Source organism: Coregonus clupeaformis, unplaced genomic scaffold (genome assembly GCF_020615455.1).
Source record: "Coregonus clupeaformis isolate EN_2021a unplaced genomic scaffold, ASM2061545v1 scaf2073, whole genome shotgun sequence".
Classification (NCBI taxonomy): Eukaryota; Metazoa; Chordata; class Actinopteri; order Salmoniformes; family Salmonidae; genus Coregonus; species Coregonus clupeaformis.
Window position 1 is genome coordinate 26,271 of NW_025535527.1, and position 26,014 is coordinate 52,284.

Consider the following 26,014-nt stretch of genomic DNA (forward strand, 5'->3'; position numbering starts at 1 on the left):
TTATAACTAGCCTATATACAGTCCTTCCTGTTTATAACTAGTCTATATACAGTCCTTCCTGTTTATAACTAGTCTATATACAGTCCTTCCTGTTTATAACTAGTCTATATACAGTCCTTCCTGTTTATAACTAGCCTATATACAGTCCTTCCTGTTTATAACTAGTCTATATACAGTCCTTCCTGTTTATAACTAGTCTATATACAGTCCTTCCTGTTTATAACTAGTCTATATACGGTCCTTCCTGTTTATAACTAGCCCCTATATACAGTCCTTCCTGTTTATAACTAGCCTATATACAGTCCTTCCTGTTTATAACTAGTCTATATACAGTCCTTCTGTTTATAACTAGTCTATATACAGTCCTTCCTGTTTATAACTAGCCTATATACAGTCCACTTCCTGTTTATAACTAGTCTATATACAGTCCTTCCTGTTTATAACTAGTCTATATACAGTCCTTCCTGTTTATAACTAGCCTATATACAGTCCTTCCTGTTTATAACTAGTCTATATACAGTCCTTCCTGTTTATAACTAGCCTATATACAGTCCTTCCTGTTTATAACTAGTCTATATACAGTCCTTCCTGTTTACTTAACTAGCCTATATACAGTCCTTCCTGTTTATAACTAGCCTATATACAGTCCTTCCCTGTTTATAACTAGCCTATATACAGTCCTTCCTGTTTATAACTAGCCTATATACAGTCCTTCCTGTTTATAACTAGCCTATATACAGTCCTTCCTGTTTATAACTAGCCTATATACAGTCCTTCCTGTTTATAACTAGCCTATATACAGTCCTTCCTGTTTATAACTAGCCTATATACAGTCCTTCCTGTTTATAACTAGTCTATATACAGTCCTTCCTGTTTATAACTAGTCTATATACAGTCCTTCCTGTTTATAACTAGTCTATATACAGTCCTTCCTGTTTATAACTAGCCTATATACAGTCCTTCCTGTTTATAAACTAGTCTATATACAGTCCTTCCTGTTTATAACTAGCCTATATACAGTCCTTCTCTGTTTATAACTAGCTATATACAGTCCTTCCTGTTATAACTAGCCTATATACAGTCCTTCCTGTTTATAACTAGTCTATATACAGTCCTTCCTGTTTATAACTAGTCTATATACAGTCCTTCCTGTTTATAACTAGTCTATATACAGTCCTTCCTGTTTATAACTAGCCATATACAGTCCTTCCTGTTTATAACTAGCCTATATACAGTCCTTCCTGTTTATAACTAGCCTATATACAGTCCTTCCTGTTTATAACTAGTCTATATACAGTCCTTCCTGTTTATAACTAGTCTATATACAGTCCTTCCTGTTTATAACTAGTCTATATACAGTCCTTCCTGTTTATAACTAGTCTATATACAGTCCTTCCTGTTTATAACTAGTCTATATACAGTCCTTCCTGTTTATAACTAGTCTATATACAGTCCTTCCTGTTTATAACTAGCCTATATACAGTCCTTCCTGTTTATAACTAGCCTATAACAGTCCTTCCTGTTTATAAGTAGTCTATATACAGTCCTTCCTGTTTATAACTAGTCTATATACAGTCCTTCCTGTTTATAACTAGTCTATATACAGTCCTTCCTGTTTATAACTAGTCTATATACAGTCCTTCCTGTTTATAACTAGCCTATATACAGTCCTTCCTGTTTATAACTAGTCTATATACAGTCCTTCCTGTTTATAACTAGCCTATATACAGTCCTTCCTGTTTATAACTAGTCTATATACAGTCCTTCCTGTTTATAACTAGCCTATATACAGTCCTTCCTGTTTATAACTAGTCTATATACAGTCCTTCCTGTTTATAACTAGCCTATATACAGTCCTTCCTGTTTATAACTAGTCTATATACAGTCCTTCCTGTTTATAACTAGTCTATATACAGTCCTTCCTGTTTATAACTAGTCTATATACAGTCCTTCCTGTTTATAACTAGCCTATATACAGTCCTTCCTGTTTATAACTAGTCTATATACAGTCCTTCCTGTTTATAACTAGTCTATATACAGTCCTTCCTGTTTATAACTAGCCTATATACAGTCCTTCCTGTTTATAACTAGTCTATATACAGTCCTTCCTGTTTATAACTAGTCTATATACAGTCCTTCCTGTTTATAACTAGTCTATATACAGTCCTTCCTGTTTATAACTAGTCTATATACAGTCCTTCCTGTTTATAACTAGTCTATATACAGTCCTTCCTGTTTATAACTAGTCTATATACAGTCCTTCCTGTTTATAACTAGTCTATATACAGTCCTTCCTGTTTATAACTAGTCTATATACAGTCCCTTCCTGTTTATAACTAGTCTATATACAGTCCTTCCTGTTTATAACTAGCCTATATACAGTCCTTCCTGTTTATAACTAGCCTCTGTTTATACAGTCAACTTCCTGTTTATAACTAGTCTATATACAGTCCTTCCTGTTTATAACTAGTCTATATACAGTCCTTCCTGTTTATAACTAGCCTATATACAGTCCTTCCTGTTTATAACTAGCCTATATACAGTCCTTCCTGTTTATAACTAGTCTATATACAGTCCTTCCTGTTTATAACTAGTCTATATACAGTCCTTCCTGTTTATAACTAAGTCTATATACAGTCCTTCCTGTTTATAACTAGCCTATATACAGTCCTTTCCTGTTTATAACTAGCCTATATACAGTCCTTCCTGTTTATAACTAGTCTATATACAGTCCTTCCTGTTTATAACTAGTCTATATACAGTCCTTCCTGTTTATAACTAGTCTTATACAGTCCTTCCTGTTTATAACTAGCCTATATACAGTCCTTCCTGTTTATAACTAGTCTATATACAGTCCTTCCTGTTTATAACTAGTCTATATACAGTCCTTCCTGTTTATAACTAGTCTATATACAGTCCTTCCTGTTTTATAACTAGCCTATATACAGTCCTTCCTGTTTATAACTAGCCTATATACAGTCCTTCCTGTTTATAACTAGTCTATATACAGTCCTTCCTGTTTATAACTAGTCTATATACAGTCCTTCCTGTTTTATAACTAGTCTTATACAGTCCTTCCTGTTTATAACTAGCCTATACAGTCCTTCCTGTTTATAACTAGCCTATATACAGTCCTTCCTGTTTATAACTAGCCTATATACAGTCCTTCCTGTTTATAACTTCAGTCTATATACAGTCCTTCCTGTTTATAACTAGCCTATATACAGTCCTTCCTGCTTTATAACTAGCCTATATACAGTCCTTCCTGTTTATAACTAGTCTATATACAGTCCTTCCTGTTTATAACTAGTCTATATACAGTCCTTCCTGTTTATAACTAGTCTATATACAGTCCTTCCTGTTTATAACTAGTCTATATACAGTCCTTCCTGTTTATAACTAGTCTATATACAGTCCTTCCTGTTTATAACTAGTCTATATACAGTCCTTCCTGTTTATAACTAGCCTATATACAGTCCTTCCTGTTTATAACTAGCCTCTATACAGTCCTTCCTGTTTATAACTAGTCTATATACAGTCCTTCCTGTTTATAACTAGTCTATATACAGTCCTTCCTGTTTATAACTAAGTCTATATACGAGTCCTTCCTGTTTATAACTAGTCTATATACAGTCCTTCCTGTTTATAACTAGCCTATATACAGTCCTTCCTGTTTATAACTAGTCTATATACAGTCCTTCCTGTTTATAACTAGCCTATATACAGTCCTTCCTGTTTATAACTAGCCTATATACAGTCCTTCCTGTTTATAACTAGTCTATATACAGTCCTTCCTGTTTATAACTAGTCTATATACAGTCCTTCCTGTTTATAACTAGCCTATATACAGTCCTTCCTGTTTATAACTAGTCTATATACAGTCCTTCCTGTTTATAACTAGTCTATATACAGTCCTTCCTGTTTATAACTAGTCTATATACAGTCCTTCCTGTTTATAACTAGCCTATATACAGTCCTTCCTGTTTATAACTGAGTCTATATACAGTCCCTTCCTGTTTCACTAGTCTATATACAGTCCTTCCTGTTTATAACTAGCCTATATACAGTCCTTCCTGTTTATAACTAGCCTATATACAGTCCTTCCTGTTTATAACTAGCCTATATACAGTCCTTCCTGTTTATAACTAGTCTATATACAGTCCTTCCTGTTTATAACTAGTCTATATACAGTCCTTCCTGTTTATAACTAGCCTATATACAGTCCTTCCTGTTTATAACTAGCCTATATACAGTCCTTCCTGTTATAACTAGCCTATATACAGTCCTTCCTGTTTATAACTAGCCTATATACAGTCCTTCCTGTTTATAACTAGTCTATATACAGTCCTTCCTGTTTATAACTAGTCTATATACAGTCCTTCCTGTTTATAACTAGTCATATACAGTCCTTCCTGTTTATAACTAGCCTATATACAGTCCTTCCTGTTTATAACTAGTCTATATACAGTCCTTCCTGTTTATAACTAGCCTATATACAGTCCTTCCTGTTTATAACTAGTCTATATACAGTCCTTCCTGTTTATAACTAGTCTATATACAGTCCTTCCTGTTTATAACTAGCCTATATACAGTCCTTCCTGTTTATAACTAGTCTATATACAGTCCTTCCTGTTTATAACTAGCCTATATACAGTCCTTCCTGTTTATAACTAGTCTATATACAGTCCTTCCTGTTTATAACTAGTCTATATACAGTCCTTCCTGTTTATAACTAGTCTATATACAGTCCTTCCTGTTTATAACTAGCCTATATACAGTCCTTCCTGTTTATAACTAGCCTATATACAGTCCTTCCTGTTTATAAACTAGTCTATATACAGTCCCTTCCTGTTTATAACTAGTCTATATACAGTCCTTCCTGTTTATAACTAGTCTATATACAGTCCTTCCTGTTTATAACCAGTCTATATACAGTCCTTCCTGTTTATAACTAGTCTATATGACAGTCCTTCCTGTTTATAACTAGTCTATATACAGTCCTTCCTGTTTATAACTAGCCTATATACAGTCCTTCCTGTTTATAACTAGTCTATATACAGTCCTTCCTGTTTATAACTAGCTCTATATACAGTCCTTCCTGTTTTATAGCTATATACAGTCCTTCCTGTTTATAACTAGTCTATATACAGTCCTTCCTGTTTATAACTAGCCTATATACAGTCCTTCCTGTTTATAACTAGCCTATATACAGTCCTTCCTGTTTATAACTAGCCTATATACAGTCCTTCCTGTTTATAACTAGTCTATATACAGTCCTTCCTGTTTATAACTAGTCTATATACAGTCCTTCCTGTTTATAACTAGCCTATATACAGTCCTTCCTGTTTATAACTAGTCTATATACAGTCCTTCCTGTTTATAACTAGTCTATATACAGTCCTTCCTGTTTATAACTAGCTCTATATACAGTCCTTCTGTTTATAACTAGTCTATATACAGTCCTTCCTGTTTATAACTAGTCTATATACAGTCCTTCCTGTTTATAACTAGTCTATATACAGTCCTTCCTGTTTATAACTAGTCTATATACAGTCCTTCCTGTTTATAACTAGTCTGTATACAGTCCTTCCTGTTTATAACTAGCCTATATACAGTCCTTCCTGTTTATAACTAGCCTATATACAGTCCTTCCTGTTTATAACTAGTCTATATACAGTCCTTCCTGTTTATAACTAGTCTATATACAGTCTTCCTGTTTATGAACTAGTCTATATACAGTCCTTCCTGTTTATAACTAGTCTATATACAGTCCTTCCTGTTTATAACTAGCCTAGTATAGTAGTCCTTCCTGTTTATAACTAGTATATACAGTCCTTCCTGTTTATAACTGCGTCTATATACAGTCCTTCCTGTTTATAACTAGCCTATATACAGTCCTTCCTGTTTATAACTAGTCTATATATACAGTCCTTCCTGTTTATAACTAGCCTCATATACAGTCCTTCCTGTTTATAACTAGCCTATATACAGTCCCTTCCTGTTTATAACTAGCCTATATACAGTCCTTCCTGTTTATAACTAGCCTATATACAGTCCTTCCTGTTTATAACTAGTCTATATACAGTCCTTCCTGTTTATAACTAGTCTATATACAGTCCTTCCTGTTTATAACTAGTCTATATACAGTCCTTCCTGTTTGATAACTAGTCTATATACAGTCCTTCCTGTTTATAACCAGCCTATATACAGTCCTTCCTGTTTATAATTAGTCTTATACAGTCCTTCCTGTTTATAACTAGTCATATACAGTCCTTCCTGTTTATAACTAGTCTATATACAGTCCTTCCTGTTTATAACTAGTCTATATACAGTCCTTCCTGTGTTATAACTAGTCTATATACAGTCCTTCTGTTTATAACTAGTCTATATACAGTCCTTCCTGTTTATAACTAGCCTATATACAGTCCTTCCTGTTCTATAACTAGTCTATATACAGTCCTTCCTGTTTATAACTAGTCTATATACAGTCCTTCCTGTTTATAACTAGTCTATATACAGTCCTTCCTGTTTATAACTAGTCTATATACAGTCCTTCCTGTTTATAACTGCCTTGCGCAGTCTATATACAGTCCCTTCCTGTTTATAACTAGTCTATATACAGTCCTTCCTGTTTATAACTAGTCTATATACAGTCCCTTCCTGTTTATAACTAGTCTATATACAGTCCTTCCTGTTTATAACTAGCCTATATACAGTCCTTCCTGTTTATAACTAGTCTATATACAGTCCTTCCTGTTTATAACTAGCCTATATACAGTCCTTCCTGTTATAACTAGCCTATATACAGTCCTTCCTGTTTATAACTTTAGTCTATATACAGTCCTTCCTGTTTATAACTAGCCTATATACAGTCCTTCCTGTTTATAACTAGTCTATATACAGTCCTTCCTGTTTATAACTAGTCTAATATACAGTCCTTCCTGTTTATAACTAGTCTATATACAGTCCTTCCTGTTTATAACTAGTCTATATACAGTCCTTCCTGTTTATAACTAGTCTATATACAGTCCTTCCTGTTTATAACTAGTCTATATACAGTCCTTCCTGTTTATAACTAGTCTATATACAGTCCTTCCTGTTTATAACTAGTCTATATACAGTCCTTCCTGTTTATAACTAGCCTATATACAGTCCTTCCTGTTTATAACTAGCCTATATACAGTCCTTCCTGTTTATAACTAGCCTATATACAGTCCTTCCTGTTTATAACTAGCCTATATACAGTCCTTCCTGTTTATAACTAGCCTATATACAGTCCTTCCTGTTTATAACTAGCCTATATACAGTCCTTCCTGTTTATAACTAGTCTATATACAGTCCTTCCTGTTTATAACTAGTCTATATACAGTCCTTCCTGTTTATAACTAGTCTATATACAGTCCTTCCTGTTTATAACTAGCCTATATACAGTCCTTCCTGTTTATAACTAGCTCTATATACAGTCCTTCCTGTTTATAACTAGTCTATATACAGTCCTTCCTGTTTATAACTAGTCTATATACAGTCCTTCCTGTTTATAACTAGTCTATATACAGTCCTTCCTGTTTATAACTAGCCTATATACAGTCCTTCCTGTTTATAACTAGCCTATATACAGTCCTTCCTGTTTATAACTAGTCTATATACAGTCCTTCCTGTTTATAACTAGTCTATATACAGTCCTTCCTGTTTATAACTAGTCTATATACAGTCCTTCCTGTTTATAACTAGTCTATATACAGTCCTTCCTGTTTATAACTAGCCTATATACAGTCCTTCCTGTTTATAACTAGCCTATATACAGTCCTTCCTGTTTATAACTAGTCTATATACAGTCCTTCCTGTTTATAACTAGTCTATATACAGTCCTTCCTGTTTATAACTAGTCTATATACAGTCCTTCCTGTTTATAACTAGCCTATATACAGTCCTTCCTGTTTATAACTAGCCTATATACAGTCCTTCCTGTTTATAACTAGCCTATATACAGTCCTTCCTGTTTATAACTAGTCTATATACAGTCCTTCCTGTTTATAACTAGTCTATATACAGTCCTTCCTGTTTATAACTAGCCCTATATACAGTCCTTCCTGTTTATAACTAGTCTATATACAGTCCTTCCTGTTTATAACTAGCCTATATACAGTCCTTCCTGTTTATAACTAGTCTATATACAGTCCTTCCTGTTTATAACTAGTCTATATACAGTCCTTCCTGTTTATAACTAGTCTATATACAGTCCTTCCTGTTTATAACTAGCCTATATACAGTCCTTCCTGTTTATAACTAGTCTATATACAGTCCTTCCTGTTTATAACTAGTCTATATACAGTCCTTCCTGTTTATAACTAGTCTATATACAGTCCTTCCTGTTTATAACTAGTCTATATACAGTCCTTCCTGTTTATAACTAGTCTATATACAGTCCTTCCTGTTTATAACTAGCCTATATACAGTCCTTCCTGTTTATAACTAGTCTATATACAGTCCTTCCTGTTTATAACTAGCCTATATACAGTCCTTCCTGTTTATAACTAGTCTATATACAGTCCTTCCTGTTTATAACTAGTCTATATACAGTCCTTCCTGTTTATAACTAGTGCTATATACAGTCCTTCCTGTTTATAACTAGCCTATATACAGTCCTTCCTGTTTATAACTAGCCTATATACAGTCCTTCCTGTTTATAACTAGTCTATATACAGTCCTTCCTGTTTATAACTAGTCTATATACAGTCCTTCCTGTTTATAACTAGTCTATATACAGTCCTTCCTGTTTATAACTAGTCTATATACAGTCCTTCCTGTTTATAACTAGCCTATATACAGTCCTTCCTGTTTATAACTAGCCTATATACAGTCCTTCCTGTTTATAACTAGCCTATATACAGTCCTTCCTGTTTATAACTAGTCTATATACAGTCCTTCCTGTTTATAACTAGTCTATATACAGTCCTTCCTGTTTATAACTAGTCTATATACAGTCCTTCCTGTTTATAACTAGTCTATATACAGTCCTTCCTGTTTATAACTAGCCTATATACAGTCCTTCCTGTTTATAACTAGCCTATATACAGTCCTTCCTGTTTATAACTAGTCTATATACAGTCCTTCCTGTTTATAACTAGCCTATATACAGTCCTTCCTGTTTATAACTAGTCTATATACAGTCCTTCCTGTTTATAACTAGTCTTATACAGTCCTTCCTGTTTATAACTAGCCTATATACAGTCCTTCCTGTTTATAACTGGCCTATATACAGTCCTTCCTGTTTATAACTAGTCTATATACAGTCCACTTCCTGTTTATAACTAGTCTATATACAGTCCTTCCTGTTTATAACTAGCCTATATACAGTCCTTCCTGTTTATAACTAGCCTATATACAGTCCTTCCTGTTTATAACTAGTCTATATACAGTCCTTCCTGTTTATAACTAGTCTATATACAGTCCTTCCTGTTTATAACTAGCCTATATACAGTCCTTCCTGTTTATAACTAGTCTATATACAGTCCTTCCTGTTTATAACTAGCCTATATACAGTCCTTCCTGTTTATAACTAGCCTATATACAGTCCTTCCTGTTTATAACTAGCCTATATACAGTCCTTCCTGTTTATAACTAGCCTATATACAGTCCTTCCTGTTTATAACTAGTCTATATACAGTCCTTCCTGTTTAGTAACTAGTCTATATACAGTCCTTCCTGTTTATAACTAGTCTATATACAGTCCTTCCTGTTTATAACTAGCCTATATACAGTCCTTCCTGTTTATAACTAGTCTATATACAGTCCTTCCTGTTTATAACTAGTCTATATACAGTCCTTCCTGTTTATAACTAGCCTATATACAGTCCTTCCTGTTTATAACTAGCCTATATACAGTCCTTCCTGTTTATAACTAGTCTATATACAGTCCTTCCTGTTTATAACTAGCCTATATACAGTCACTTCCTGTTTATAACTAGTCTATATACAGTCCTTCCTGTTTATAACTAGTCTATATACAGTCCTTCCTGTTTATAACTAGCCTATATACAGTCCTTCCTGTTTATAACTAGCCTATATACAGTCCTTCCTGTTTATAACTAGTCTATATACAGTCCTTCCTGTTTATAACTAGCCTATATACAGTCCTTCCTGTTTATAACTAGCCTATATACAGTCCTTCCTGTTTATAACTAGTCTATATACAGTCCTTCCTGTTTATAACTAGCTCTATATACAGTCCTTCCTGTTTATAACTAGCCTATATACAGTCCTTCCTGTTTATAACTAGTCTATATACAGTCCTTCCTGTTTATAACTAGTCTATATACAGTCCTTCCTGTTTATAACTAGTCTATATACAGTCCTTCCTGTTTATAACTAGTCTATATACAGTCCTTCCTGTTTATAACTAGCCTATATACAGTCCTTCCTGTTTATAACTAGTCTATATACAGTCCTTCCTGTTTATAACTAGTCTCATATACAGTCCTTCCTGTTTATAACTAGCCTATATACAGTCACTTCCTGTTTATAACTAGCCTATATACAGTCCTTCCTGTTTATAACTAGCCTATATACAGTCCTTCCTGTTTATAACTAGTCTATATACAGTCCTTCCTGTTTATAACTAGTCTATATACAGTCCTTCCTGTTTATAACTAGCCTATATACAGTCCTTCCTGTTTATAACTAGCCTATATACAGTCCTTCCTGTTTATAACTAGCCTATATACAGTCCTTCCTGTTTATAACTAGCCTATATACAGTCCTTCCTGTTTATAACTAGTCTATATACAGTCCTTCCTGTTTATAACTAGCCTATATACAGTCCTTCCTGTTTATAACTAGCCTATATACAGTCCTTCCTGTTTATAACTAGTCTATATACAGTCCTTCCTGTTTATAACTAGTCTATATACAGTCCTTCCTGTTTATAACTAGTCTATATACAGTCCTTCCTGTTTATAACTAGTCTATATACAGTCCTTCCTGTTTATAACTAGCCTATATACAGTCCTTCCTGTTTATAACTAGTCATACATCTGATATACAGTCCTTCCTGTTTATAACTAGTCTATATACAGTCCTTCCTGTTTATAACTAGCCTATATACAGTCCACTTCCTGTTTATAACTAGCCTATATACAGTCCTTCCTGTTTATAACTAGCCTATATACAGTCCTTCCTGTTTATAACTAGTCTATATACAGTCCTTCCTGTTTATAACTAGTCTATATACAGTCCTTCCTGTTTATAACTAGTCTATATACAGTCCTTCCTGTTAATAACTAGTCTATATACAGTCCTTCCTGTTTATAACTAGCCTATATACAGTCCTTCCTGTTTATAACTAGTCTATATACAGTCCTTCCTGTTTATAACTAGTCTATATACAGTCCTTCCTGTTTATAACTAGTCTATATACAGTCCTTCCTGTTTATAACTAGTCTATATACAGTCCTTCCTGTTTATAACTAGCCTATATACAGTCCTTCCTGTTTATAACTAGCCTATATACAGTCCTTCCTGTTTATAACTAGCCTATATACAGTCCTTCCTGTTTATAACTAGTCTATATACAGTCCTTCCTGTTTATAACTAGCCTATATACAGTCCTTCCTGTTTATAACTAGCCTATATACAGTCCTTCCTGTTTATAACTAGTCTATATACAGTCCTTCCTGTTTATAACTAGTCTATATACAGTCCTTCCTGTTTATAACTAGTCTATATACAGTCCTTCCTGTTTATAACTAGTCTATATACAGTCCTTCCTGTTTATAACTAGTCTATATACAGTCCTTCCTGTTTATAACTAGTCCTATATACAGTCCTTCCTGTTTATAACTAGTCTATATACAGTCCTTCCTGTATTATAACTAGTCTATATACAGTCCTTCCTGTTTATAACTAGTCTATATACAGTCCTTCCTGTTTATAACTAGCCTATATACAGTCCTTCCTGTTTATAACTAGTCTATATACAGTCCTTCCTGTTTATAACTAGTCTATATACAGTCCACTTCCTGTTTATAACTAGCCTATATACAGTCCTTCCTGTTTATAACTAGTCTATATACAGTCCTTCCTGTTTATAACTAGTCTATATACAGTCCTTCCTGTTTATAACTAGCCTATATACAGTCCTTCCTGTTTATAACTAGCCTATATACAGTCCTTCCTGTTTATAACTAGTCTATATACAGTCCTTCCTGTTTATAACTAGTCTATATACAGTCCTTCCTGTTTATAACTAGCCTATATACAGTCCTTCCTGTTTATAACTAGTCTATATACAGTCCTTCCTGTTTATAACTAGCCTATATACAGTCCTTCCTGTTTATAACTAGTCTATATACAGTCCTTCCTGTTTATAACTAGCCTATATACAGTCCTTCCTGTTTATAACTAGCCTATATACAGTCACTTCCTGTTTATAACTAGTCTATATACAGTCACTTCCTGTTTATAACTAGCCTATATACAGTCCTTCCTGTTTATAACTAGTCTATATACAGTCCTTCCTGTTTATAACTAGTCTATATACAGTCCTTCCTGTTTATAACTAGCCTATATACAGTCCTTCCTGTTTATAACTAGTCTATATACAGTCCTTCCTGTTTATAACTAGTCCTATATACAGTCCTTCCTGTTTATAACTAGTCTATATACAGTCCTTCCTGTTTATAACTAGCCTATATACAGTCACTTCCTGTTTATAACTAGTCTATATACAGTCCTTCCTGTTTATAACTAGCTATATACAGTCCTTCCTGTTTATAACTAGCCTATATACAGTCCTTCCTGTTTATAACTAGCCTATATACAGTCCTTCCTGTTTATAACTAGTCTATATACAGTCCTTCCTGTTTATAACTAGCCTATATACAGTCCTTCCTGTTTATAACTAGCCTATATACAGTCCTTCCTGTTTATAACTAGCCTATATACAGTCCTTCCTGTTTATAACTAGCCTATATACAGTCCTTCCTGTTTATAACTAGCCTATATACAGTCCTTCCTGTTTATAACTAGCCTTATACAGTCCTTCCTGTTTATAACTAGTCTATATACAGTCCTTCCTGTTTATAACTAGCCTATATACAGTCCTTCCTGTTTATAACTAGCCTATATACAGTCCTTCCTGTTTATAACTAGTCTATATACAGTCCTTCCTGTTTATAACTAGTCTATATACAGTCCTTCCTGTTTATAACTAGCCTATATACAGTCCTTCCTGTTTATAACTAGTCTATATACAGTCCTTCCTGTTTATAACTAGTCTATATACAGTCCTTCCTGTTTATAACTAGTCTATATACAGTCCTTCCTGTTTATAACTAGTCTATATACAGTCCTTCCTGTTTATAACTAGTCTATATACAGTCCTTCCTGTTTATAACTAGCCTATATACAGTCCTTCCTGTTTATAACTAGTCTATATACAGTCCTTCCTGTTTATAACTAGCCTATATACAGTCCTTCCTGTTTATAACTAGTCTATATACAGTCCTTCCTGTTTATAACTAGTCTATATACAGTCCTTCCTGTTTATAACTAGTCTATATACAGTCCTTCCTGTTTATAACTAGTCTATATACAGTCCTTCCTGTTTATAACTAGCCTATATACAGTCCTTCCTGTTTATAACTAGTCTATATACAGTCCTTCCTGTTTATAACTAGTCTATATACAGTCCTTCCTGTTTATAACTAGTCTATATACAGTCCTTCCTGTTTATAACTAGTCTATATACAGTCCTTCCTGTTTATAACTAGTCTATATACAGTCCTTCCTGTTATAACTAGTCTATATACAGTCCTTCCTGTTTATAACTAGCCTATATACAGTCCTTCCTGTTTATAACTAGCCTATATACAGTCCTTCCTGTTTATAACTAGTCTATATACAGTCCTTCCTGTTTATAACTAGTCTATATACAGTCCTTCCTGTTTATAACTAGTCTATATACAGTCCTTCCTGTTTATAACTAGCCTATATACAGTCCTTCCTGTTTATAACTAGCCTATATACAGTCCTTCCTGTTTATAACTAGTCTATATACAGTCCTTCCTGTTTATAACTAGTCTATATACAGTCCTTCCTGTTTATAACTAGCCTATATACAGTCCTTCCTGTTTATAACTAGCCTATATACAGTCCTTCCTGTTTATAACTAGTCTATATACAGTCCTTCCTGTTTATAACTAGTCTATATACAGTCCTTCCTGTTTATAACTAGTCTATATACAGTCCTTCCTGTTTATAACTAGCCTATATACAGTCCTTCCTGTTTATAACTAGTCTATATACAGTCCTTCCTGTTTATAACTAGTCTATATACAGTCCTTCCTGTTTATAACTAGTCTATATACAGTCCTTCCTGTTTATAACTAGTCTATATACAGTCCTTCCTGTTTATAACTAGCCTATATACAGTCCTTCCTGTTTATAACTAGCCTATATACAGTCCTTCCTGTTTATAACTAGTCTATATACAGTACTTCCTGTTTATAACTAGTCTATATACAGTCCTTCCTGTTTATAACTAGTCTATATACAGTCCTTCCTGTTTATAACTAGTCTATATACAGTCCTTCCTGTTTATAACTAGTCTATATACAGTCCTTCCTGTTTATAACTAGTCTATATACAGTCCTTCCTGTTTATAACTAGCCTATATACAGTCCTTCCTGTTTATAACTAGTCTATATACAGTCCTTCCTGTTTAACTAGCCTATATACAGTCCTTCCTGTTTATAACTAGTCTATATACAGTACTTCCTGTTTATAACTAGCCTATATACAGTCCTTCCTGTTTATAACTAGCCTATATACAGTCCTTCCTGTTTATAACTAGTCTATATACAGTCCTTCCTGTTTATAACTAGCCTATATACAGTCCTTCCTGTTTATAACTAGTCTATATACAGTCCTTCCTGTTTATAACTAGTCTATATACAGTCCTTCCTGTTTATAACTAGCCTATATACAGTCCTTCCTGTTTATAACTAGTCTATATACAGTCCTTCCTGTTTATAACTAGCCTATATACAGTCCTTCCTGTTTATAACTAGCCTAGTCCAGACGTGCCTCCTCCTAGCTCCTACCCATACAGACAGTAGACGTGCCTCCTCCTAGCTCCTACCCATACAGACAGTAGACGTGCCTCCTCCTAGCTCCTACCCATACAGACAGTAGACGTGCCTCCTCCTAGCTCCTACCCTAAATACAGTAGACGTGCCTCCTCCTAGCTCCTACCCTAAAGACAGTAGACGTGGCGCCTCCTAGCTCCTACCCATACAGACAGTAGACGTGCCTCCTCCTAGCTCCACCCTAAATGACAGTAGACGTGCCTCCTCCTAGCTCCTACCCACAGACAGACGTGCCCCCTCTAGCTCCTACCCATAGGAGACAGTAGACGTGCTCCTCCTAGCTCCTACCCTACAGACAGTAAGACGTGCCTCCTCCTAGCTCCTACCCTACAGACAGTGCAGACGGCCTCCTCCTAGCTCCTACCCGTTTGAAAGACACAGTAGACGTGGCTCCTCCTAGCTCCTACCGCTACAGACAGTAGCGGGCCTCCCCTCGCTGGAGCCTACCCAATACAGACAGTACGTATGCTCCCTCCTAGCTCCTACCCTAAAGACAGTAGACGTGCCTCCTCCTAGCTCCTACCCATACAGACAGTAGACGTGCCTCCTAGCTCCCACCCATACAGACAGTAGACGGCCTCCTCCAGCTCCTACCCATACAGACAGTAGACGTGCCTCCTCCTAGCTCCTACCCATACAGACAGTAGACGTGCCTCCTCCTAGCTCCTACCCATACAGACAGTAGACGTGCCTCCTAGCTCCTACCCATGACAGACGTGCCTCCTCCTAGCTCCTACCCATACAGACAGTAGACGTGCCTCCTCCTAGCTCCTACCCATACAGACAGTAGACGTGCCTCCTCCTAGCTCCTACCCATACAGACAGTAGACGTGCCTCCTCCTAGCTCCTACCCATACAGACAGTAGACGTGCCTCCTCCTAGCTCCTACCCTACAGACAGTAGACGTGCCTCCTCCTAGCTCCTACCCATACAGACAGTAGACGTGCCTCCTCCTAGCTCCTACCCATACAGACAGTAGACGTGCCTCCTCCTAGCTCCTACCCATACAGACAGTAGACGTGCCTCCTCCTAGCTCCTACCCATACAGACAGTAGACGTGCCTCCTCCTAGCTCCTACCCATACAGACAGTAGACGTGCCTCCTCCTAGCTCCTACCCATACAGACAGTAGACGTGCCTCCTCCTAGCTCCTACCCCTACAGACAGTAGACGTGCCTCCTCCTAGCTCCTACCCATACAGACAGTAGACGTGCCTCCTCCTAGCTCCTACCCTACAGACAGTAGACGTGCCTCCTCCTAGCTCCTACCCATACAGACAGTAGACGTGCCTCCTCCTAGCTCCTACCCTAAAGACAGTAGACGTGCCTCCTCTAGCTCCTACCTACTATACAGTAGACGTGCTCCTCCTAGCTCCTACCCTAAATACAGCAGACGTGCCTCCTCCTAGCTCCTACCCTAAATACAGTAGACGTGCCTCCTCCTAGCTCCTACCCTAAATACAGTAGACGTGCCTCCTCACTCCTAGCTCCTACCCATACAGACAGTAGACGTGCCTCCTCCTAGCTCCTACCCATACAGACAGTAGACGTGCCTCCTCCTAGCTCCTACCCATACAGACAGTAGACGTGCCTCCTCCTAGCTCCTACCCATACAGACAGTAGACGTGCCTCCTCCTAGCTCCTACCCATACAGACAGTAGACGTGCCTCCTCCTAGCTCCTACCCTAAATACAGTAGACGTGCCTCCTCCTAGCTCCTACCCATACAGACAGTGCCTAATGAAAGTCTACACACACTTTGCATAGTTTTCACATTTTGCAGCCTTAAATTAAAATCTAGAAGTGCATTAAATGGGGATTTTTTTCCCCCATTGATCAATAAAAAATATTGATTTTTTTTTTAAGACTTTCACTAGGCACCGTACATCTCATTCAGACTCATTGAAGCTCTCCCTCCCTTTTTTTCCCTCCAGGATGGCGTCTCCCGTGGGGACCAGCATGCTTTGCTCTCTGTCTCGCTACAGCCGTTACATCTCCGTCCTGGACGCTGACCAGAAGACCCTCCGTTGCCCCGGCTACAGCGGAACCCTCCTGGCCAACGTGACGGACCACCGCACCCACCTCCGCCGAGGCTCCAACTACTTCCTGCATCTACAGAGCACGCTCAGTAGACTGGCTGCCCGGGCCTTCCTCATCAGCTTTACACACCACCTCCACCTTCCCATCAGCCACCAGGAGCAGAGGCAGGAAGTAGAGGACAGGAAGCGGGGCTTCCTGAGGGATCAGCTCAGGCTCGGGGAAGACGACTGTTCCATCCTGATGTACCTCAGTCGGCTGATCACGCTGCAGTACCTGGACGGCACCACAGGAGGAGCTGTTACGACACAACCCTACCCGGAGACAGACAGCACGCCCGTAACCACACAGCGGGACCTGGAACCTAACGACATACTAGACCCTGCCACAGGGGGCGCTATAACCCAACAAGACCCTGAGTCTAGTACTGGAGGCAGAGTGAATACAGAGCAGTACCTAGACTCTACCACAGGGGGCGCTATAACCCAACAAGACCCTGAGTCTAGTACTGGAGTGAATACAGAGCAGTACCTAGACCCTACCACAGGGGGTGCTATAATCCCAGAGCAGTACCTAGACTCTACCACTGGGGGCGCTATAATCCCAGAGCAGGGCATAGACCCTGCCATCCTTCAGTCTGCTACTAGGGGCAGAGCGCCACCCAGCTTCACCTTTAACTACACTACCAGTCTCCTATACAAGATCTGATCTGAAACTCTGACTGGAAGTGGAATCTCCTAGCCTGAGCCCTCGCGTCTCTCTCTACTCACCTCCTCAAAACAACATGGGAGGAGAAGATCTGCGGAGATTCACTCTAGGTTGGAGATGGCTGGCTGTCTGTCTCCTCCTTAGGGATCAGGAAGAGACTGAGGGTTAGGAGATTCACTCTAGGTTGGAGATGGATGGATGGCTGTCTGTCTCCTCCTTAGGTATCAGGAAGAGACTGAGGGTTAGGAGATTCACTCTAGGTTGGAGATGGATGGCTGTCTGTCTCCTCCTCCTTAGGTATCAGGAAGAGACTGAGGGTTAGGAGATTCACTCTAGGTTGGAGATGGATGGCTGTCTGTCTCCTCCTCCCTTAGGTATCAGGAAGAGACTGAGGGTTAGGAGATTCACTCTAGGTTGGAGATGGATGGCTGTCTGTCTCCTCCCTTAGGTATCAGGAAGAGACTGAGGGTTAGGGAGATTCACTCTAGGTTGGAGATGGATGGCTGTCTGTCTCCTCCTCCTTAGGTATCAGGAAGAGACTGGGGGTTAGGAGATTCACTCTAGGTTGGAGATGGATGGCTGTCTGTCTCCTCCTCCTTAGGTATCAGGAAGAGACTGAGGGTTAGGAGATTCACTCTAGGTTGGAGATGGATGGCTGTCTGTCTCCTCCTCCTTAGGTATCAGGAAGAGACTGAGGGTTAGGAGATTCACTCTAGGTTGGAGATGGATGGCTGTCTGTCTCCTCCTCCTTAGGTATCAGGAAGAGACTGAGGGTTAGGGAGATTCACTCTAGGTTGGAGATGGATGGCTGTCTGTCTCCTCCTTAGGTATCAGGAAGAGACTGAGGGTTAGGAGATCCACTCTAGGTTGGAGATGGATGGCTGTCTGTCTCCTCCTTAGGTATCAGGAAGAGACTGAGGGTTAGGAGATTCACTCTAGGTTGGAGATGGATGGCTGTCTGTCTCCTCCTCCTTAGGTATCAGGAAGAGACTGAGGGTTAGGAGATTCACTCTAGGTTGGAGATGGATGGCTGTCTGTCTCCTCCTTAGGTATCAGGAAGAGACTGAGGGTTAGGAGATTCACTCTAGGTTGGAGATGGATGGCTGTCAGTCTCCTCCTCCTTAGGGATCAGGAAGAATGTAACGTAACAGTGTTCCGTGTCAGTGATGTCCCAATCATGCTCTCGATCCGTCCTTCTCCTCCTGACGAATGTCCTATCCGGGTAAAACCTGGACACTGATGTTGACTGAGTGACAGTCACTAAGAGCCGTCCTTCTGATCTGAGCGAGAAGTGTGTGTGTGTGTGTGAGAGAGATGTTAATGATGCATGTGCTGTGTGTGTTGGTGTCGGTCTGTCTTGCGTGACGTTGCCATGTTGTCCCCCAGAACCACTACAGCGCTAGGAACATTGATGCTGTGAAAGGACCAGATTGGGGCCCGTTTCAACACATCTGATATTCGTCAAATCAGTCATGATTAATGCAGTGTAACAGGACCACGATGTGCTTACTTAAGTCCGATTTGGGATATATATTTGGCTGTTTTCCCGCTGCATAACATGTAGAAGTTTTCCCTTTTTCAAGTTTTAGAAGAAGTGACTTCTAAATGCTAACTCCCGTTCGTATAAGCTGGTTAGCATAGCTAGCATACAGAAATCGTTGATGGTAGTCCAGTCGTTTTTTAACTGTAATGCAGTTGATTGGCGACGATGACATGAACATGAGTTGGTGTTGACGTCCATACAAGCGTTATACTCTTGATTTTTACCTCAACATAGTGTGAAATACACATATAAACCATAGCATAGAAATCGAGGCTAATTTTGCTGGGGGGCAATGAGGAGATTTGGGATCTTCCCCCCCTGCGTTTCCATGGCAAGGGCATTCCATTGTTTTTGGTAGAGTTCGATTTAGCTCTTTACCGCCTCTATTACCAATGACGGATATATAAACCCTGGATTGCTGATGCTGTGAATTGGGCCATTTAGAAGCTTTTTGAAGCCACCGGTCGGCCATATTGCCACTCCTTATTAGGAGCAGCCCTCCATAGGAATGAATGGATATTAGCAGCCCTCCATAGGAATGAATGGATATTAGCAGCCCTCCATAGGAATGAATGGATATTAGCAGCCCTCCATAGGAATGAATGGATATTAGCAGCCCTCCATAGGAATGAATGGATATTAGCTCACATCATATCATGTAAAAGTATACATTAAGGATAGAATAAACGTGTCAGAAATGAATGTAGACATTTAAATGCATTTCTATAGCTTCCGAAATAATATATTTTTTACTATTTGAGTGCCAAGAGGGCTTCAAAACAGCCCCCACTGTCAGCTATCCAGGGTCTATACATATAGAACCCCCACAGCGGAAGGTGTCATAATACCCCCCAGACCTAGCGGTCAAACAGGGGAAATGGTTCCAATCGTTTTTCCCCATAGGGGATTTTAGAAACACTTAAAATAAGGGCTGTGTTTCGTGCAGGCTTACCCTTGGCGTGACGTTTTGATAACCGTGGTAAATGTCTCTCGGACAAGGTGACTTTTATCAATATATTCGTCTCGATTTACTCTCGGGTTTTGAAAACGCTAATAAGTCCCTGCCACAGTTCCTGCACGTCATCTCTAGCTGACTCCTTTGCTAACAGGTTTTGTGTCAATTTTAAACTTTAGCTACTACATTTAGCTAACAGGTAGTTAATCCAGAGATTCTTACCTTTGCCTCGATTCGGCTGTCTCGTCCAGATCATCATGACATTTGTAGTTCTTTATGATAGCCACATTAGCAGCTAATTAGCATTAAAAATTTTTTTTTGGGGGGGTAAATACAGGCGACTGTATTGATAAGCCACCTTGTCCTAGAGAGATTTACACGGTTATCAAAAGGTCACGTCAGGGGTAAGCCGACACGAAACACAGCCCTTATTTGAAGTGTTTCTGAAATCCCCTACGGGAACAGTTTTTAATTCTGGAAAAAAAACGATTGAAACCATTTCCCTGTTTGACCGCTAGGTTTTATGGGTATTGTGACTATACCGTGGTACTCTATACAGAGAAGGAGCTGTCAAATGCATCATAACGGCCTGAAAGTAAAGCCCCCACTGGGAGCCAAATTTTAACTGGAATACATGGAGCATTAAAACACGATTTTAAATGTATTTTCGGAAGGGCTGTGGTCACCATTCATGTAATACATTAAATATATACATCAGCCGGTATTGGGGAGCTATTTCATATTGGAGAGCTATTTTTGCGGGTACATTATTTTCCCCATTTCAATCTTATAGCAAACACCCTGCGTTTGGTGTGACTTATGGGCAGAGCAGACCATTTCGATATGCGCTTAAATATTGTGATATGCAACCTGGAATAAAAATTGGAAGAGTTACCAGTGTTATGTAGCCCCCCCAAAAAAAACAATAAAACGATGAAATAGCTCCCCAATACCGTCTATATATTTAATGCAGCGTTTCCCAAACTGGGTTCTGGGGGACGCTAATGGGTGCACAGCTGATTTCAAATAATCAAAGCTTGATGATTAGTTGATTATTTAAATCAAGCTGTGTAGTGCTAGGACCAAAAACCAAAACGTTCACCCCTTGGGGTCCCGAGGACCCGAGTTTGGGAAAACGCTGTTTTAATGGATTACGTGAATGGTGACCACAGCCCTTCCGAAAATACATTTTAAATAGTTTTCTTATGCGATAAAAAAAAAAAAAAAATCCCCCACCCTGCTCCGTGTATTCAATGTATTGCAGTTCGCTAATGGGGATACTAATAAATCAAATCAAAATTCCATTTCAAATTTGGTTCCCGGTGTGGCTGGTTCCTTCCCTGTATGTTCCTAACTAAAGTGCTAACGGGCGGCGCCAACCACTTTCTCCATAGTAACCATCCAGCGTCTTCCTGGACACTTTTTTTTTTTTTTTTTTTTTTTTTTACGACTAAATGTGAAATATTGAAAACTGTTGTCTGAAGGTTGTCATAGTAATGTTGTGGGAGTGTTGTGATGTCAGCATGAGGGTGTAACAAGTTTGTTTTTAAAAAAATACGTTGCGATGACGACCATCGTTTTTAAAAACTGAGATATTGACCAACTGTTTGTTGTTGTTGTTGTTGTTGTTGACGTGTCGTTGCTAGGACGACTGTAACTCCAGTGCCATAGAGGTGAAGTAATCATCGATCTATGACCTGTTACCTGACCGTTACCGGATCCACCACATCTCTGGAATTAGACATTCTGAGGTCTGACATCGGGCTCCCGAGTGGAGCAGTGGGTCTTAAGGCACTGCATCTCAGTGCTTGAGGCGTCACTACAGACCCCCTGGTTCGATTCCAGGCTGTATCACAACCGGCCCGTGATTGGGAGTCCCGTAGGTGCAGCGCACAATCGGCCCAGCGTCGTCCGGGTTTGGCCGGTGTAGGCCGTCCATTGTAAATAAGAATTTTGTTCTTAACTGACTTGCCTTGTTAAATAAATTCCCATAGAACCACACTCATTCCTACTGTAGTTCTGAATCATAAACCACGTTTCCATCCACAGTTTTTATGTGAGTAAAGTCATACCATATAAATGTTAATGGGAAACAGGTAGTTTCGGTACAATTTTATAAATGCAGACGTAACTTATTTGTTTGACATGGTTTGTGTCGGTAAAATTTAATCATGCGAGAAATGGTGGTGGAAATGGCCTTTTATGCGCATATAGTAGCTAGGTTTCCATCCCAATTGGTGACAGGTTTTCATACCAATATTCAAAAATCCTCATGAAGAAAATATGCTAATTTTCCACCAAACTGACTTGTTGCTGATAAAAAAAATCAGTGGGGTGACGACGTAGTGACCACAAAATGTACCTTTTTTTCGCTTTAAGTTTTCATGTACCCAATAAAAATCTAAAGTTCAGTGTCACATTTTCAACTCTACCAATAGTTTTGTCACAAAAACTGTTGCATCATAGTTTTTTTGGGGTGGAAACACAAGACTGTAAAAAACACCAGCCAATCAGCTCCAAGTGATTTTTAATTATGGAAATCTGTTCCAAAGTATTCATAATAGAGAGATATTCAGTATGTGATCATATACAAACGTAAGCAAGTTTTGAAAGTATTATGTTTCAGTCAAATATATCGTTTTGGGCATCAATTTTCAGTCTACAAATGATATGTAATTATGTTTTCCGGCCCCCTGACTATCCCGCTCAATAGAAAATCGGCCCGCGGCTGAATCTAGTCGATGATCCCTGGTCTACAGCGTGGGTAGGCTAGTCTACGTGATGAGATTAAGGGTACGAGCGAGAATATCGTAGCAACCTTAACCCAACACCTAGCGACCTCCGTCAATGGGTTCGGACCTCTTGGCGTAATGGTTAAGGTCTTGGCTTGATAGTCGCTGGACCCGGATTCGAGTCCCCCTGAATTCTCTACATTGGTGTCAGATGCTCCTTTCCAGTAAATATCGAGGGTATTTTTCTGGTGACATGATGCTCGACTGCCGTTTTGACAAATAAAACCATTCTCGCTCTTATCCATAATAATCTAATTATGTAGACCAGCCGACCCCCACAGCCGACCCCCACAGCCTACCCCCACATCTGACCCCCAAATCCGACCCCCACAGCCGACCCCCACAGCCTACCCCCACATCCAACCCCCACAGCCTACCCCCACATCTGACCCCCACATCCGACCCCCACATTCGACCCCCACATCCGACCCCCATTGTATCTGCCAGCTGTTGGCTCGAGCGCAAGTGCCATGACCAGAGTAGGGCACATTTTAGCTATTGGACAAAACTATCTGTAGAGTTGAAAATGTGATGGGGAAAAAAACACTGAACTTTAGATATTTTTTTTTATTCGGGAACATGAAAACTTCAGCGAAAATGTACATTCCGTGTGTGTGCTGTCATCACCCACTGACTTTTTTATCCGCAATAAGTCCGTTTGGTGGAAACACACCATTGGTGGGAAAAAACTTGCATATTTTCTTTATGCGGATTTTAGAATATGGGCAAAAACATCCGTCGCCAATTGGATGGGAACCCAGTTACTGTTTTACAGGTATCTGCCATAACCCTTGGTGTAAATGAGGGATAATGTATATTGAAAGCAGGTGCTTCCACACAGGTGTGGTTCCTGACTTAATTAAGCAATTAACATCCCATCATGCTTAGGGGTCATGTGTAAAAATGCTGGGCAGGCCATTCATTTTGCCTGTCATGGCTGTGCCCCCGATAGGATGACAACGCCCCCATCCACAGGGCAGGAGTGGTCCCTGAATGGTTTGATGACCCTGAAAACGATGTAAACCATATGCCACGGCCGTCTCAGTCACCAGACCTCAACCCAATTCAACACTTACGGGAGATTCTGGAGCGGTGTTTTCCACCACCATCAATAAAACACCAAATGATGGAATTCCTCGTGGAAGAACGGCGGTCGCATCCCTCCAATAGAGTTCCAGACTCTTACATTTACATTTTTAGTCATTTAGCAGACGCTCTTATCCAGAGCGACTTACAGGAGCAATTAGGGTTAAGTGCCTTGCTCAAGGGCACATCGACAGATTTTTCCACCTAGTCGGCTCGGGGATTAGAACCAGCAACCTTTCGGTTACTGGCACAACGCTCTTAACCACTAAGCTACCTGCCGCCCTCTTGTAGAAGCTATTCCAAGGTGCATTGAAGCTGTTCTGGCTTGCTGGTGGCCCAACGCCCTGTTTAAAGACACTTTTACGTTGGATGTTTCCTGTTTGTCATTCCATCATGCTGTCTGTTTGAAAGGTCAAGATGTTTGGATGTGTGTTTTATTCTTCTGATTGTTACAGATTGTCTAAATGCAAACAGAATGGAACCTGTTGATCAGCCTTACCACAGTCTGCTTAGTGTTGTTTTTCAGCTCAATGTACACTTGGGGAGAACAAGTATTTGATACACTGTCGATTTTGCAGGTTTTCCTACTTACAAAGCATGTAGAGGTCTGTAATTTTTATCATAGGTACACTTCAACTGTGAGAGACGGAATCTAAAACAAAAACCCAGAAAATCACATTGTATGATTTTTAAGTAATTAATTTGCATTTTATTGCATGACATATGATTTTCTGGATTTTTGTTTTAGATTCCGTCTCTCACAGTTGAAGTGTACCTATGATAAAAATTACAGACCTCTACATGCTTTGTAAGTAGGAACACCTGCAAAATCGGCAGTGTATCAAATACTTGTTCTCCCCACAGTATAAGTATTGTTCTGGTCCTGGATTTCACCCACCCAGAGGAACACCTGTCTGTCTGGTTCATACCATTATGTATTTCTTCTGGTCCTGGATTTCACCCACCCAGAGAACACCTGTGCCATGGGATGATCTGGACCAGTGTTAAACAGAGCTGAATGTCTGTCTGGTTCATACCGTTACGGACCAGTGTTAAACAGAGCTGAATGTCTGTCTGGTTCATACCGTTCTGGACCAGTGTTAAACAGAACTGAATGTCTGTCTGGTTCATACCGTTCTGGACCAGTGTTAAACAGAGCTGAATGTCTGTCTGGTTCATACCGTTCTGGACCAGTGTTAAACAGAGCTGAATGTCTGTCTGGTTCATACCGTTCTGGACCAGTGTTAAATAGAGCTGAATGTCTGTCTGGTTCATACCGTTCTGGACCAGTGTTAAACAGAGCTGAATGTCTGTCTGGTTCATACCGTTCTGGACCAGTGTTAAACAGAGCTGAATGTCTGTCTGGTTCATACCGTTCTGGACCAGTGTTAAACAGAGCTGAATGTCTGTCTGGTTCATACCGTCACGATGCTGATTATTGTTATTATGATTCCATTAAATGATTGAATGTTTCTGTCGATGGCTGACTGAGTACTGAAGTTGTTGAAGCTGTTGGGAGTCTCCGTCATTGGTTGGTTGTTGTCACGGAGACAGATACAACCTGATGATGATCGATATTAAAGATACAACCTGATGATCGATATTAAAGATCCAACCTGATGATCAATATTAAAGATAAAACACAGCTGGTTCCGCTACAGTCAGTTGTGTAACTGACTAAGTATCCCTTTCTCTCTTTATGGTAACATGATAAATGTGTGCGTGTACAGCGCCTTGCAAAAGTATTCAT

General features: G+C 39.1%; 1 protein-coding gene across 1 annotated transcript in view; it reads left to right on the forward strand.

Moving 5' to 3' along the window:
• The window catches only part of LOC123488227 (guanine nucleotide exchange protein smcr8a-like), a gene marked incomplete at its 5' end in the record, with an annotated part of 39,019 nt that extends 20,771 nt beyond the window's left edge, over positions 1-18,248 (forward strand). The window contains one exon of the mRNA XM_045219114.1: positions 17,078-18,248. Within this exon, the coding sequence (XP_045075049.1) occupies positions 17,078-17,888 (811 nt within the window). The remainder of the gene's footprint in view (positions 1-17,077) is intronic.
• Between the last annotated feature and the right edge of the window lie 7,766 nt (positions 18,249-26,014).